Source organism: Ascaphus truei, unplaced genomic scaffold (genome assembly GCF_040206685.1).
Source record: "Ascaphus truei isolate aAscTru1 unplaced genomic scaffold, aAscTru1.hap1 HAP1_SCAFFOLD_1890, whole genome shotgun sequence".
Lineage (NCBI taxonomy): Eukaryota > Metazoa > Chordata > Amphibia > Anura > Ascaphidae > Ascaphus > Ascaphus truei.
Genome location: NW_027454793.1, coordinates 43,774 through 59,583, shown reverse-complemented (window position 1 = coordinate 59,583; position 15,810 = coordinate 43,774). Strand labels below are relative to the sequence as shown.

Sequence of the window (15,810 nt, the reverse complement as noted above, 5' to 3'; positions counted from 1 at the left end):
AAAGCTCGTTTCTCTTCTTCCTGTTATACCTCCGCAATAAAGCTTGGTTCTCTTCTTCCTGTTATACCTCCGCAATAAAGCTCAGTTCTCTTCTTCCTGTTATTCCTCCGCAATAAAGCTCGGTTCTCTTCTCCCTGTTATACCTCCGCAATAAATCTCGGTTCTCTTCTTCCTTAAGCAGATTCTGTTCTTTCCCTTTGCTCCAAACTCTCCTGTAACTCACATTCAGGCTCCCCAAGGCCTACACCACTGCTGCAGCCTGCAGCCTCTCCTACTCCCATCTCCAACACACAGCCACCAACCCCTGGGTCTAAGGCCATCCTGGCTCCCCTGCAGGAGCTTACCTGCAGCCCACCCTGGAGGAGTTATAGGGAGGGGTTATATGGGGCAATAGGAGGTGTAATAGGGAGGGGTTAGGTGGGGTTATAGGGAAGTTATATGGAGTAATAGGAGGAGTTATATGAAGTGGTTATACGGAGGAGGGAGCGGTTATAGAGATGGGTGTTATAGGGAGGGGTTGATTAACTCCTCGCTCCCCAGCTGCACTGCTGTGGAATTCACAACTATTCAGACTGGGAGAAAACGCGCTGGTTTGTTGAAGCGAAGAATAACAGTGTCCCGCTGAGCTGCTGCCGGGCCCGAGCCTTCAACTGCACGGGGAGCATGAGCCGGCCTGGGGACCTGTATTCCGAGGTGAGGCCCTGATCCCAAGAGCTTGCAATCTACGGCACAGCACCCTGCTGCGGAAGGGGTTATATAATACTCTAATCTCGCCTGGTTAGGGCTGCGAGGTTTTGGTCGTGGAAAAGCTGCAGGAGATTATGATGTACGTGATCTGGGCCGCCCTGGGCTTTGCTGTTATACAGGTGAGACGTCACCCCAGTGTGTTTGAGGGGGGCGCAGGACTGTGTGAGGGTGGTGGTGGGGGGGGGGGGTGTAGGCCTCTGTGTTGGGAGGCACAGGTCTGTTCATGGGGAGGCGGAGGGGGGCTGCAGGGCTGTGCGTGGGGGGTGCAGGGAGGCACAGGCCTGTGTGTGGGGAGGTGCAGGCCTGTGCATAGGGGGGGCAGAGGGGGTTTGCAGGCCTGTGCTTGAGGGGGCGCAGCTAGGCGCAGGCCTGTCCATGGGTGGTCGCAGGCCTGTGTGTGGTGGGGGGGGGGGGGGGCACAGGGAGATGTAGGCATGTACATGGGGCTGAGGGAAGCTCAGGCCTATGTGGTGGGACGCACGCCTGTGCGTGGAGGGGGATGTGGGTGCGCAGGCGTAGGAGTGAAGTGACCTAGTGAGAGGTTGGTGGTGGGGGGTCAGTACCTCTGTATGTTATTACTTCCTGCCTCTGATAATTATATTGAATGTACGTAGATCTGTATGCAAAATGCTTATATCACAGGGAGTGTGATCCCGGCCCCCGCCCAGTGTGATCCCGGCCCCCGCCCAGTGTGATCCCGGCCCCCGCCCAGTGTGATCCCGGCCCCCGCCCAGTGTGATCCCGGCACCCGCCCAGTGTGATCCCGGCACCCGCCCAGTGTGATCCCGGCCCCCGCCCAGTGTGATCCCCGCCCCCGCCCAGTGTGATCCCCGCCCCCGCCCAGTGTGATCCCCGCCCCCGCCCAGTGTGATCCCCGCCCCCGCCCAGTGTGATCCCCGCCCCCGCCCCCGCCCAGTGTGATCCCGGCCCCCGCCCATTGTGATCCCCGCCCCGCCCATTGTGATCCCCGCCCCCGCCCAGTGTGATCCCCGCCCCCGCCCAGTGTGATCCCCCGCCCAGTGTGATACCGGTCCCCGCCCCCGCCCAGTGTGATCCCCCGCCCAGTGTGATATCGGCCCCGCCCCCGCCCAGTGTGATCCCCCGCCCCCGCCCAGTGTGATCCCCCGCCCCCACCCAGTGTGATCCCCCGCCCCCACCCAGTGTGATCCCCCACCCAGTGTGATCCCCCGCCTCTCGCCCAGTGTGATCCCCCGCCCAGTGTGATCCCCCGCCCAGTATGATCCCCTGCCCAGTGTGATCCCCCACCCAGTGTGATCCCCCGCCTCTCGCCCAGTGTGATCCCCCGCCCAGTGTGATCCCCCGCCTCTCGCCCAGTGTGATCCCCGCCCAGTGTGATCCCCCGCCCAGTGTGATCCCCCGCCTCTCGCCCAGTGTGATCCCCCGCCTCTCGCCCAGTGTGATCCCCCGCCTCTCGCCCAGTGTGATCCCCCGCCCAGTGTGATCCCCCGCCCCCGCCCAGTGTGATCCCCCGCCCCCACCCAGTGTGATCCCCCGCCCCCACCCAGTGTGATCCCCCACCCAGTGTGATCCCCCGCCTCTCGCCCAGTGTGATCCCCCGCCCAGTATGATCCCCTGCCCAGTGTGATCCCCCACCCAGTGTGATCCCCCGCCTCTCGCCCAGTGTGATCCCCCGCCCAGTGTGATCCCGGCCCCCGCCCAGTGTGATCCCCCGCCCAGTGTGATCCCCCGCCCAGTGTGATCCCCCGCCCAGTGTGATCCCCCGCCCAGTGTGATCCCCCGCCCAGTGTGATCCCCCACCCAGCGTGATCCCCCACCCAGCGTGATCCCCCACCCAGCGTGATCCCCCACCCAGCGTGATCCCCCCCCTTCCCGCCCAGCGTGATCCCCCCCCCCCTTCCCTGCCCAGCGTTATCCCCCCCCCTTCCCGCCCAGCGTTATCCCCCCCCCTTCCCTGCCTAGCGTGATCCCCCCCCCCTTCCCTGCCCAGCGTGATCCCCCCCCTTCCCCCCCCATCGTGATCCCCTCCCCCCTTCCCCCCCCATCGTGATCCCCTCCCCCCTTCCCCGCCCAGCTTGATCCCCCCCCTTCCCCGCCCAGCGTGATCCCCCCCCCTTCCCCGCCCAGCGTGATCCCCCCCCCCTTCCCTGCCCAACGTGATCCCCCCCTTCCCTGTCGAGTGTGATTTCCCCGCCGAGTGTGATTCCTCCCCCCTTCCCCGCCGAGTGTGACCCCCCCCCCCCATCCCCGCCGAGTGTGATCCATCCCCCCTTCCCCGCCGAGTGTGATCCCCCCCCCCTTCCCCGCTGAGTGTGATCCCCCCCTTCCCCGCCGAGTGTGATCCCCCCCTCCTTTCCCGCCGAGTGTGATCCCCCCCTTCCCCGCCGAGTGTGATTTCCCCCCCCCCTTCCCCGCCGAGTGTGATTTCCCCCACCCTTCCCCGCCGAGTGTGATTTCCCCCACCCTTCCCCGCCGAGTGTGATTTCCCCCACCCTTCCCCGCCGAGTGTGATTTCCCCCACCCTTCCCCGCCGAGTGTGTTCCCCCCCTCTTCCCCGCCGAGTGTGATTTCCCCCACCCTTCCCCGCCGAGTGTGTTCCCCCCCCTCTTCCCCGCCGAGTGTGAAACCGCCCGTCGACCTCACAATCAAAACCTCTGGCGTGTTTTGCCCTTACTGTTTTGTAGATGAAATCCTTAACTGTGGACACAGAACCACAGCTCCTCTCACCCCCGATACACCAAACACCGCTAGTAATAACACGTTACTCATCTCATGTGTCTTCCTGCAGCCTCTGTGACCCTGTGCTGGCCTTCACAGTGGGGGCGGGAATAAAGCGATCAGTAGCACCCTGCCAAGCTATTGTCTTTATTGAAACACTTGGGTATCCCATTGCAGTAGTTGATACGATGCAATGAATAGGGTGCGGTGCGGGGTGAAGCGTCTCCTGTTCCCATCAGTACTCTCCCCCTCCCCCGATGAGGTTCTTTAATGGTAATGATGGATTATGAATGTGTATGTCAGAGTACCGTGTATTAAGCTGTCTCCCCTTCCCCTATAGCTGCTGGGCATGCTGTGCGCGTGCATCGTGCTGTGCAGAAAGACCCGGGACCCTGCATATGAGCTGCTCCTCGTCGGCGGCACCTACGCGTAAGACCCACTGGCTCTCCCCCTCCCCCTGGGCCTCTGGAAACACCCACCCTCGCCCCTGGAGGGCAGCGCGACGAGGGCTTTCTACGTCTGCAAAGACCAGGAGGTTAGCCAACTCCAGTCCTCAAGAGCCACCAACAGGTCAGCGTTTTCAGGATATCCCTGCTTCAGCACAGGTGACTGTCAATGACTGAAGCAGGGATACAAACCCGGCCTGATGGTGGCCCTTGAAGGCTGGAGTGGGCCATCCCTGGCATTGACTTTTCCCCTCGATGGGCAAATCCCAGGTGCTGGGAGGCTGACTCCACTCCTGCACCCGCCCACTTACGCCGGCGTCCATGTTTTCCGTGCAGATGTGCAGATCTTGGTGTTGGCGCCCGATTTTAGCTGTAGTTTTATTAGTGAGGTAAATAGAGCGGCTTTTGCTGGGCCGCTCTGGCTGCAAAGGGGTTAATGAAATATTTAAAGACGCTGACCCTGGCTTACTTTTAATAACACATTGCTCTCTTCTGCTGCCCCGTGTGGCAGGGAACAACTTACACGTGGACGCGGCCTCCTTTAGCAAGATGAAATCCCCCTTCCGGGAAATGTATCCCTTCCTATATTCCCTGGGTCAGGCGCCTAGAAGTATTTAGCAAGTTACTGTGTCAGACTTACACTGGGTTTGCTTTCCTCTGTGTGCTGAACAGGAGTTTGCGCAGGCAATGCCCCTCTCTCTGCCCTCTCTCATGATTCTGACAGGCTGCGCTAGAGGCGGAGTAAACACTTGATTGACGAGCGCCCTCCCCCACTCAAGACACAAATGAAACGAATATTCTTCCTTCCCAAAGAACGCTTTTTAACCCGATTCCACCCGCTGAGGAAGACTGTGACATTGCGGGGTCTTAACCATGTGTTTCTGCAAACTGACAGGGATTGCACCTACATCTTATAGCCTTACTAACATGGCGTGCCCCCCCCCTCCCATACAATGAACTTTCAGCAGTAATAAGCAGATTCCCAAATACGGATTTCTACGCCATTACTTCAGACGTTTAACCAGTAGCGCTGTTCCTTTGTACCGGGTATAAGAGAACCTCGTGGTCATAAAAAAAAATTGCCGCCAAATGAAACCCTTTATTGCTGGAAGGGTTAATAAGGTTCTCAAAGGAGACTACAAGTGTACAGAGATACCCGGAGTAATTATACACCGCGGCATGTGAAACCTGTTTTAACACTGCGGGTTCACACCGCGTGAACGCAACAGCAATGAAAGCCCCCTCCCCCCCTTCCAAGTATATTGTATGTTCTTTACCTGAAATAAATATTTGCTTTTCCCCCCTCTATGTACAGTTAGAAAAGTAGGAATCTGAATGGCAAAATAATGTAGCAAAGTGAGTCTGTGAGGGAGACCTCGGGTGTAAATAGCAACTGATTCAATAAAAACATCTGTACATTCACCCTACAAACCGTGTGCGTGTGTGTGTGTTGGTTATACCTTTTATGGGTCGTCCATCGGATAACTCTGACCCTCAGCGGCTCGCAAGCTTGTAACATATCAACTACTTGTTGGCAGTGGCGGATTTGCCGTTAGGCCCAGGCCTGGTGCGGCAAAAATGTCCGCCCCAACTTGTGCCGCGCTCTCGAGCCTGATAGGAGTCACTTGGCTTTTGCGGTCGCCTCCTCCTTACCTCCCGCCCCCCTCCTTTTTGAACCATGACGCCACACGGCGTGATGTTGTGTTACCATGCCAAAGCGACGCCGTGAGACGCGGCGGCGGTGCAGGAGGAGAGAGGCGGCCACAGCAGCTGTCTAGGGGTGGCGGTTTTCAAATCCGACACTTCTTGTTGAGCCAGTAAAAGGTATCGTACACCTACTCCCTCTCCCTTCTTTTAGTGTGTTTTTCACCCACTGACAAATGGGAGGTGTGAAGGGGTTATGGCTACAGGGAGGAGAGGGGTACATGGAATTTAGCAAGACGATGCTCTGAGGGTGACTAGTTTTTTGGGGTGAGAAATGCAAGCCAGGGGTTACTATTTCTCCATGATGTGTGTCTTCGAGATTTTATTTCTGAGCTGAATTCCGGGGCAATAGGAGTTATAGGGAGCGGTTATATGGGGCAATAGGAGGAGTTATAGGGAGTGGTTATATGGGGCAATAGGAGGAGTTATAGGGAGCGCTTATTTGGGGCAATAGGAGTTATAGGGAGCGGTTATATGGGGCAATAGGAGGAGTTGTAGGGAGCGGTTATATGGGGCAATAGGAGGAGTTATAGGGAGCGGTTATATGGGGCAATAGGAGTTATAGGGAGCGGTTATATGGGGCAATAGGAGGAGTTATAGGGAGCGGTTATATGGGGCAATAGAAGCGTTATAGGGAGCGGTTATATGCAGCAATAGGAGGAGTTATAGGGAGCGGTTATATGGGGCAATAGGAGGAGTTATAGGGAGCGGTTATATGGGGCAATAGGAGTTATAGGGAGCGGTTATATGGGGCAATAGAAGCGTTATAGGGAGCGGTTATATGGGGGAATAGGAGTTATAGGGAGCGGTTATATGGGCCAATAGGAGGCGTTATAGGGAGCAGTTATGAGGAAATAGGAGAGCGTTATATGGGGCAATGGGAGGCGTCATAGGGAGTGGTTATATGGGGCAATGGGAGGCGTTATAGGGAGTGGTTATATGGGGCAATGGGAGGCGTTATAGGGAGTGGTTATATGGGGCAGTGGGAGGCGTTATAGGGAGTGGTTATATGGGGCAATGGGAGGCGTTATAGGGAGTGGTTATATGGGGCAATGGGAGGCGTTATAGGGAGTGGTTATATGGGGCAATGGGAGGCGTTATAGGGAGTGGTTATATGGGGCAATGGGAGGCGTTATAGGGAGAGGTTATATGGGGCAATGGGAGGCGTTATAGGGAGTGGTTATATGGGGCAATGGGAGGCGTTATAGGGAGAGGTTATATGGGGCAATGGGAGGCGTTATAGGGAGTGGTTATATGGGGCAATGGGAGGCGTTATAGGGAGTGGTTATATGGGGCAATGGGAGGCGTTATAGGGAGTGGTTATATGGGGCAGTGGGAGGCGTCATAGGGAGCAGTTATATATGGGTAATAGCAGTTATAGGGAGGATATATCCGGTAATAGGAGGAGTTATATTGAGATTCTTTGTTCACATATATGTTCTCAGTCATTTACAAAGTGCTACATTTGACAAGCTGTTTGTCTTCATTTTTCAGCAAAGCATCAAAACTGGCCTGAATGTGTAATTACTGGTACTCTTAAATGTCTGTAAAATATCTTAGGAGAGATGAAACTTTTAAATAGAATCTAAATGAAATGTACATTTTTCCCGGATTACTAGGATACTGCGGCTTGTGTGCGACAAACCCCAACAATGACCTGAAAGACAAACACCCCTCCCCCCGCTCACATCCATCACCCCTCCCCCCGCTCACATCCATCACCCCTCCCCCCTCTCACATCCATCACCCCTCCCCCCTCTCACATCCATCACCCCTCCTCCCTCTCACATCCATCACCCCTCCCCCCGCTCACATCCATCACCCCTCCCCCCGCTCACATCCATCACCCCTCCCCCCTCTCACATCCATCACCCCTCCCCTCTCTCACATCCATCACCTCCCCCCTCTCACATCCATCACCCCTCCCCCTCTCACATCCATCACCCCTCCCCCCGCTCACATCCATCACCCCTCCCCCTCTCACATCCATCACCCCTCCCCCTCACATCCATCACCCCTCCCCCCTCTCACATCCATCACCCCTCCCCCCGCTCACATCCATCACCCCTCCCCCTCTCACATCCATCACCCCTCCCCCCGCTCACATCCATCACCCCTCCCCCCGCTCACATCCATCACCCCTCCCCCCGCTCACATCCATCACCCCTCCCCCTCTCACATCCATCACCCCTCCCTCTCACATCCATCACCCCTCCCCCGCTCACATCCATCACCCCTCCCCCTCTCACATCCATCACCCCTCCCCCTCTCACATCCATCACCCCTCCCCCCTCTCACATCCATCACCCCTCCCCCCTCTCACATCCATCACCCCTCCCACCCGCCCCATAAAAAGGCACTTCCCTCTAATATCCCATACAGCTTCATCATCTATGTAACTCTGTAGCTTTATACCAACTCTATAATTGTATTTCACTTTTATTTGCGACACGCTTTGACTTTACAGCCGTTAGAAGGTACATTATCGGATTGCACACCTCGCACGCTGCTCCGCACCTGTGCTCCCCGCAGTCGGAATTTAACAACCTAAGGCTGCGCTTATAGTGCTGGCGACGTCGGGCTGCGGTCGCTGGAAAAATCAAATAGAGATGACTACCAGCGATTGCGACCAAACCGTCGCTCCGTCGTGCTTACTAGAAGCGCATGCGACTGCGGCGATGCATTTGTTTTGACGCGACATTGCGTCGCTGTTACCGGCACTATAAGCGCAGTCTTAGATTGAGAGATGATTGAGCCCCTTGTATACATTTAACCCTTTGACTGCACCAGGATTCTGGCAGAAAGAGGGATAGCGGAGTAATCCCTGCAATATCCTACATGCGGTTTATTTTATTTGTTAGAAATCCGTTCTGTAGTATTGGATAATACGGCATTTTTATTTTTCTATTTAATGCCATATTAATGAGTGTGAATACACTGAGCATCCTGGCTTCTAGAGCTGGTTTAGCCACCTCCCCAGCAGTGCAAGATCTTTGCACTTTCCTGTTTGTGATCATTTGTTGCCAATGCTCCCAGCAGTTTGAGCTGCAAACTGTAACAATAGACAATGTTACCTTAGTAAGATCAGGATACATTGTAGCTGCTGAGTTACACTGACTGAAGGATTGATTGAAACGGAAAGGCGGCCATTTACTGAACCCTGGGAGATCTATGCTGATCGATCACGGGAGAACGAATCCATCGGCAGCTTGGGTAATTAATCTTCAATAAAGATAATCAAAGGCGGCGTATATTAAAACAAAACGTGCCGCTTGGATTAACGCTTTAAAAAAAATGAACTAGTTCTCTCATGAAACGGAGTAAATAATAATGATCTGGTAATTATATATCTTTTTGCAATGATATAAAAAAGGCACTAAAAAGCAAATAAGAATTTGGATTTTCTCCTGTATAAATCGCCAAGAACGGTAGGTAAACAGAATCTAAACATCGATTGTGCACACACACGCACCCCCCACAATGCCACTGAAGTCTGACACGCTGATGACGTGACTGTGAGATGTGCGGTTGCACACTGATAGTTCGGTTATCCTTATGATGAGGTCTCCATGTAAGCAGGTGCCACACTGTCTGACACCTCTTGACCCATCAAAGCTTTTCGATGTAGGATCCCGGCACCAGCCCTTGCTGTCCGTTCCTCTCCACTGTCCACCAGCCGTCTTCTCCTTCCTCGATTACCTTCACCACATCTCCGGCCCCGATGTCCAGCTCATCGTGGTTCTGAGAGGAGAAGCAGACGGGTGAGCGGGTCAGGGAGTGTTCCTCACCCAGGGGAGCGGCCCGGGCTTACAGTGTGCGCAGTGAATACAACTGCGTATAATGTGTCTTTGTGGGTATCTGTACATGCAAATGTGTGTGTCGGTGTGGAGCTCTGTGTGTAGCAGTGTTATTCTGTGTGTTAATATCTGTGTGCGCGTGCATGTGTGTAAATGAAATGGTGCAGTGGCTAAAGAGCATTTGTTGTTGTATTAGAGGTAAGCAGCTATAAATGGCACCATTGACCCATTCCCTGCCGGAGGGGCGAGCAACGCATCGCTCTGCGTGTTATATAGTTCTGGCTGTGGAATGTCTCTGCGTGTCCTTGCGTCGCCCTGCGTGCCCTTGCGTCGCCCTGCGTGCCCTTGCGTCGCCCTGCGTGCCCTTGCGTCGCCCTGCGTGCCCTTGCATTCTTCCTGGTCAAACGTTTTATAAATAAATATCGCCCTGCGTATGATGATAGTCCCCTGCATGTGATTATCTCGCCCTGCTTGTCCTTCTGTCGCCCTGTGTGTCCTTGCGTCACCCTGCGTGTGATTATATCCAACATTTATAAATGAGATTTCCATTCTGTATCTGTTCACACTGATATGGACCTGTTCACTCTTCTGATTACACACTACATAGCTATGTAGTTGTGAAAATGGATCTAAGCTCCCAATAGATGACAGCATTGTTATTCATTTAAGCATGCTGGGACTATCATTTACAGTACAAGTCTCCCCTGCTAATGAGACATTTTAATTCTGTGTAGGTGGTCAGAACACCTAGGCACGCCTCTGTTCAGGTGCCGAATGAGGATAGGCTAGGTACTGTAGTCACGCCTCCCCATTGAGGCATAAATGATGTGTAATGACGGAACACTGAACTCCTTCCCTTGAGAGAGCGCGTACCCGCCGTGCGAAACGTACGTCGGGTTGTAACGTCACTGCGTTGGCGTCTTGGAGGAAGTAGGGCGGATTGACCAGGATGTACTGGTTGTATAGCGATGGACTTGAATGTATCTTAAACTTGACTAATGTGTAACAATTGAGCTCATATACTGTGGTTACAATTGTACTGTTTCCCATCGTTCTTGATACAGGAGCCATGCACGGTTTTGATACATGAGTCATGCACACTTATGTGTAGGATAACTTTGGTCGCAAGCACATGAGCTGGAATATATCTTTAATTTGATGTGTATTAATTGAGCACATAGATTGTGGTTATAATTATATTATACTATACTTACCACCGTTCTTGATACATGAGCTATGCGTCTTTGATTTACAAGCTATGCATGTTTACATGTATGATCATTTGGGTCACATGCACTATGAAACAATTGATTTGACTATATGGATATAGGCTTGTTTACCTGATATGCTTAGAATACAATTTCTGTATTAACACGTGTATGTTGCAATTAGGGTATACTGATATAGGCTGATTTGCCGGCTGATTCCACACATTGGTTTGGTCTACCATTGCTATGTATAGGTATATAATCATACAACTAGGTTCTAACCATTGCTATGTATAGGTATATAATCATACAACTAGGTGCTAACCATTGCTATGTATAGGTATATAATCATACAACTAGGTGCTAACCATTGCTATGTATAGGTATATAATCATACAACTAGGTGCTAACCATTGCTATGTATAGGTATATAATCATACAACTAGGTGCTAACCATTGATTGTGTATTAGGACCTCTATCCTACTAAATCATCACAGATTAGGTCGATCTTGGGTCAGTTACATTATATGTGCCATTGTGGCTACTATCCTTAATACACTTATTATATCTAGCACCCACCCACTTTTTCATTGGGAAATGTTATCTTAGAGCACTGTATATATTTCACTGCGTTTTGTCTTTGTTAACATTGAAATAAAATGTTATTATTTTTTGGCCATTATTAGTATATGCTGTTCCACACGTGGGGAGCAATTACTACAAGTTACCTATACTTACCCACTTTAAATTATGTACATATATTGGACTATTTAGTCGTACGCTAATATACAAGACTAGACAGAGTGCAGCAAACAGGGATTTTGATGTGATTTCTTTATCATCCTTCTGTGGTTGAAATTGTGTGATTATATCGCCCTGCATGTGATTATATCGCCCTGCATGTCCTTGCATCGCCCTGCGTGTGATTATATCGCCCTGCGCGTCCTTGCATCGCCCTGCGTGTGATTATATCGCCCTGCATGTCCTTGCATCGCCCTGCGTGTGATTATATCGCCCTGCATGTCCTTGCATCGCCCTGCGTGTGATTATATCGCCCTGCGCGTCCTTGCATCGCCCTGCGTGTGATTATATCGCCCTGCATGTCCTTGCATCGCCCTGCGTGTGATTATATCGCCCTGCATGTCCTTGCATCGCCCTGCGTGTGATTATATCGCCCTGCATGTCCTTGCATCGCCCTGCGTGTGATTATATCGCCCTGCGTGTGATTATATCGCCCTGCATGTCCTTGCATCGCCCTGCGTGTGATTATATCGCCCTGCGTGTGATTATATCGCCCTGCGTGTCCTTGCATCGCCCCGCGTGTGATTATATCGCCCTGCATGTCCTTGCATCGCCCTGCGTGTGATTATATCGCCCTGCATGTCCTTGCATCGCCCTGCGTGTGATTATATCGCCCTGCATGTCCTTGCATCGCCCTGCGTGTGATTATATCGCCCTGCGTGTCCTTGCATCGCCCTGCGTGTGAATATATCGCCCTTCGTGTCCTTGCATCGCCCTGCATGTGATTATATCGCCCTGCGTGTGATTATATCGCCCTGCATGTCCTTGCATCGCCCTGCGTGTGATTATATCGCCCTGCGTGTCCTTGCCTTGCCCTGCATGTGATTATATCGCCCTGCGTGTGATTATATCGCCCTGCGTGTCCTTGCCCTGCATGTGATTATATCGCCCTGCGCGTCCTTGCATCGCCCTGCGTGTGATTATATCACCCTGCGCGTCCTTGCCTCGCACGACGCGGGTTGCTGATAGAGAAATGCTTGTTGCTGATTTCCTACTTGTTATTGTGGCCGGTATCCTGGTACCTGCGTGTCCAGGTACCTGCGTGTCCAGGTGTGCTGCGTGTCCAGGTACCTGCGTGTCGAGCCCTTTCACCCCCATCCTGCTTCAGATAACGAGATCCTGTTTGTCACACTATTTATTCTAAGGGAGGAGCCGGTTTGCGATTTTTATTTCTCTCTTTTATTTATTGCCCTTTAAATCTCTCCCTCTCTCACCCCTCCTATCTGAATCATGGGGTCCCCTCTCTGACCTGATCTGCATTCCCTGGGCCTCTGAGGGTCCCCCGTTTCCCAAGATGTAACTCATTTGGTCTACTCTGTAAGAATACTCACCCGGGTACACAATATCTCCGCTGGGTCAGGCTAGCTCCAGCAACCGATGTAAAGCTGCAGCGTAAGCGGGATATATTGTTGCAACTCTTTACTGGGGACCCCTCGGCCAACACCACTTGGGGGATGGGGTCAGGGAAAAATCCAAGACTGGGAACTGCTGCTTTAAATATTGGACTCCTCCCCTCCCCCTGAAGAAGCGTGATTCGTCACGCGAAACGTTTGTTGGGACGTGGCGACATCACGCCAGTGGCGTCCACGAGCGAGACGGTGATCGGAAGCGCGCAACATCTGGGAGATCTTTGGACAAACGGTTGTATTTATACATTTTTACATCCACTTTGCTGCTGCAGCGGTATTTTACCTTGCCAGCTGTACAACTGTTCAGGGGTTAATACTTATCCTTTATGGGCAAGTGCTGGTTACCAGTAGTTTGGCTTTTGCTACACTTACTGGATATATATCTATATATCTATCTCAACCCCGTTATAACGCGATCCGTTCCAACGCGAATCCGCTTATAACACGATGCAAGCGTGGCTCCCAATTTTCGTATTTATGAATACTTTACAACACGATTATTGGTGTCTTAAATACTTTATTGTACAATGTATACAATTGTACATTATTTCTAACGTGATCCGTTTATAACGCGGTGTCATTCTTTGGACCCCAACCACCGCGTTATAAGGGGTTTGAGGTGTGTGTGTGTGTGTATATCCATCCTTTACCAATTTACTAGCGTACAATTCCCCATGTACACGCGTCATTTGACTTATTTACCCTATGTCCCCCAGACTCTACACCTGGCTAATGCAGCCACGCAGTTAATATCTGTAGGAGTCTGCACCTACCATTACATGTCCAGGTTTCTTACCTTTGTTTATCCTGGCGTGATTTCTTCCGGACACTCGTTCTCTGCTTTGGGGATTTTATTCCAATTTTATTTTTCCACTAGTGCATACAAAGTTCACGATTATTTTTTTTGGGGGGGGAAGCGGGGGCGCGGGCGCTTGCAGAGGTCCTGCGCACTTCCCCGAGGCATTAAAATGAAATGCCGAGGGGTCGCGTGAGGCCTCTGCAACCGGGGTTCAGACGTGTTGGTGTGACGCATCGCCATGGCAACGCGGCGTCAAATGACACCATGGTGCCATGCGGAGTGACGTCACACGGCGGTCTCCGTGGTCACGTGACCCCGCGGCATAATTTGACGCCGCCGAGTGAGGTGGGCGGGGAGGAGCAGGTGTGGGGGGGGGGGGCGCAGCTCCAAAAGTTTGCGCTCACCTAATATACACAATTAAGAGTTTATTATTTTTGTTTTTATACTGCTATACGTTGTGCTGCCATATCACGTATTGGTATATGGAGCAGCTAGTTGATTCAGCCATTCCTGGGGATATTCACAGCCATTACTTTATTCCCTCCAATGTTGACCATGAGTGCATAATAAAGGGACTGCTGTGACCTCGCTGGATCACAACATCTGTATCGTTTGCTTTAAATATTGTTTTTCCTTCAAAACATGAGGGTGGAAGAAGCCGTGTAAAGAGAACAAATCACCGTAGGGCAATAATGTAAAATAATATGTATTAAATAAGTGAACAGAAGCCTATGCAATTCCTACTAGCACCTGAGCAGAACAATCAGGAAGTATCCCAAACAGTGGCAATGCTGTCCTCGCGGGGTCAGAGGTTTAGCTGCTCCATGTTGACGTTTTCCCGTTACCTGGCTTCTTCCACCGCTCGCCTCCTGTTTTGAAGCAAATCCATATAAGACTAATGGAGCAAGTCTTTTTAAGGGTTGAGTTGAGGTTTTGGCCTCTTATTATCGTTTACATATTTGTGACACACTTGCACTTTATTTAGGGTGACCAGACGTCCCCTTTTTGCCGGGACAGTCCCGGTTTTTCGGTTGCTGTCCCAGTTTCCTGTGTGTCCCGGAAATGTCCCGTTTTTTCCACGTGTGTTCCCGTTTTTTTTTAATGTCGACGGCGGTGCGCGAGTAATTAGCCGCGGTGCGCGAGTGAGTCTCGGCGCGGAGGAGGAGACTGCAGCAGCCCGGCGGTGAGTATTTTTTTTAATGCCAGGGGTTGGGCTTCTGTAGAAACATGCTGGGCCTTGCTGATTGGAGGATGCGGCCCGGCATTGTACAAAGTCCCGCCCCCCCGGTATTTGCTACCTTGGCCAATCCCCTGCGTTCTGGCATGAAGCCCCGCCCACGGCATCATCGTTCACCAAGGCCCGGCATGTGGGAATATAAAGGAAGGGTGCCTGGGGGGGACAGGGCCTGGGTGGGGGGGGGGCAGGGCCTGGGTGGGGAGGCAGGGCCTGTGTGCCTGGAGGTGGGCAGGGCCAGGGTGCCTTGGGACGGGGGGCAGGGCCAGGGTGCCTGGGGCGGGGCTTCCGCTTCCTGCTGCAGAGCACACGTGGTGTGTGTGTCTCTGCCCGCTCCTGGCTCCTCTGCGCGGTGTCTCCCCCCCTCTGCCCGCTCGGGGTGATATGAGGTGGGTTTTTGATCCTTTGCCTCCTGTCCTGGCGCTCCCTTCCCCCCCCGGTACCCTTGGTGCGGGAGATGGGTGCGGGGGCGGGCAGTGGTGGCTGCGCGGTGTCCCCCCATTCTGCCCCGGGAACCCGTAGCTGCCCACCGGGGGGAGGCGGGGAGCCACCTGCTCGTGGTTGCCTGTGTGTGTGTGTGTACCTGTGTGTGTGTGTGTACCAGTGTGTGTGTGTGTGTGTGTACCAGTGTGTGTCTCCCTCACTCCCTGTCCCCCTCTCCCTGTCTGTCCCTCTCCCCCCCCCTCTGTCTCCCCCCTCCCCCTCTCTGTCTCCCCCCTCACCCTCTCTGTCCCCCCCCCTCTCCCTCTCTGTCTCCCCGTCTCTCCCCCTCTCTCTCTCCCTCCCCGTCTCTCCCCCTCTCTCTCTCTCTCTCCCTCCCCGTCTCTCCCCCTCTCTCTCTCTCTCTCTCTCTCTCCCCGTCTCTCCCCCTCTCTCTCTCTCTCTCCCTCCCCGTCTCTCCCCCTCTCTCCCTCCCCGTCTCTCCCCCTCTCTCTCTCCCTCCCCGTCTCTCCCTCTCTCTCTCTCT

General features: G+C 53.1%; 2 protein-coding genes across 2 annotated transcripts in view; one reads left to right on the top strand and one right to left on the bottom strand.

The window, feature by feature from the left end:
- Positions 1–525: 525 nt before the first annotated feature.
- Positions 526–5,114, top strand: LOC142477038 (tetraspanin-3-like; the record flags this gene model as incomplete). Its single annotated transcript, XM_075582109.1, has 3 exons — positions 526–693; positions 783–866; positions 3,785–5,114. Coding segments are annotated over 3 exons (345 nt in total), but the record flags the coding sequence as incomplete, so codon positions are not given.
- Positions 5,115–8,020: 2,906 nt separating this feature from the next.
- LOC142477036 (proline-serine-threonine phosphatase-interacting protein 1-like) overlaps positions 8,021–15,810 on the bottom strand; it is a gene marked incomplete at its 5' end in the record, with an annotated part of 50,286 nt that continues 42,496 nt past the window's right edge. The window contains one exon of the mRNA XM_075582108.1: positions 8,021–9,335. Within this exon, the coding sequence (XP_075438223.1) occupies positions 9,204–9,335 (132 nt within the window). The remainder of the gene's footprint in view (positions 9,336–15,810) is intronic.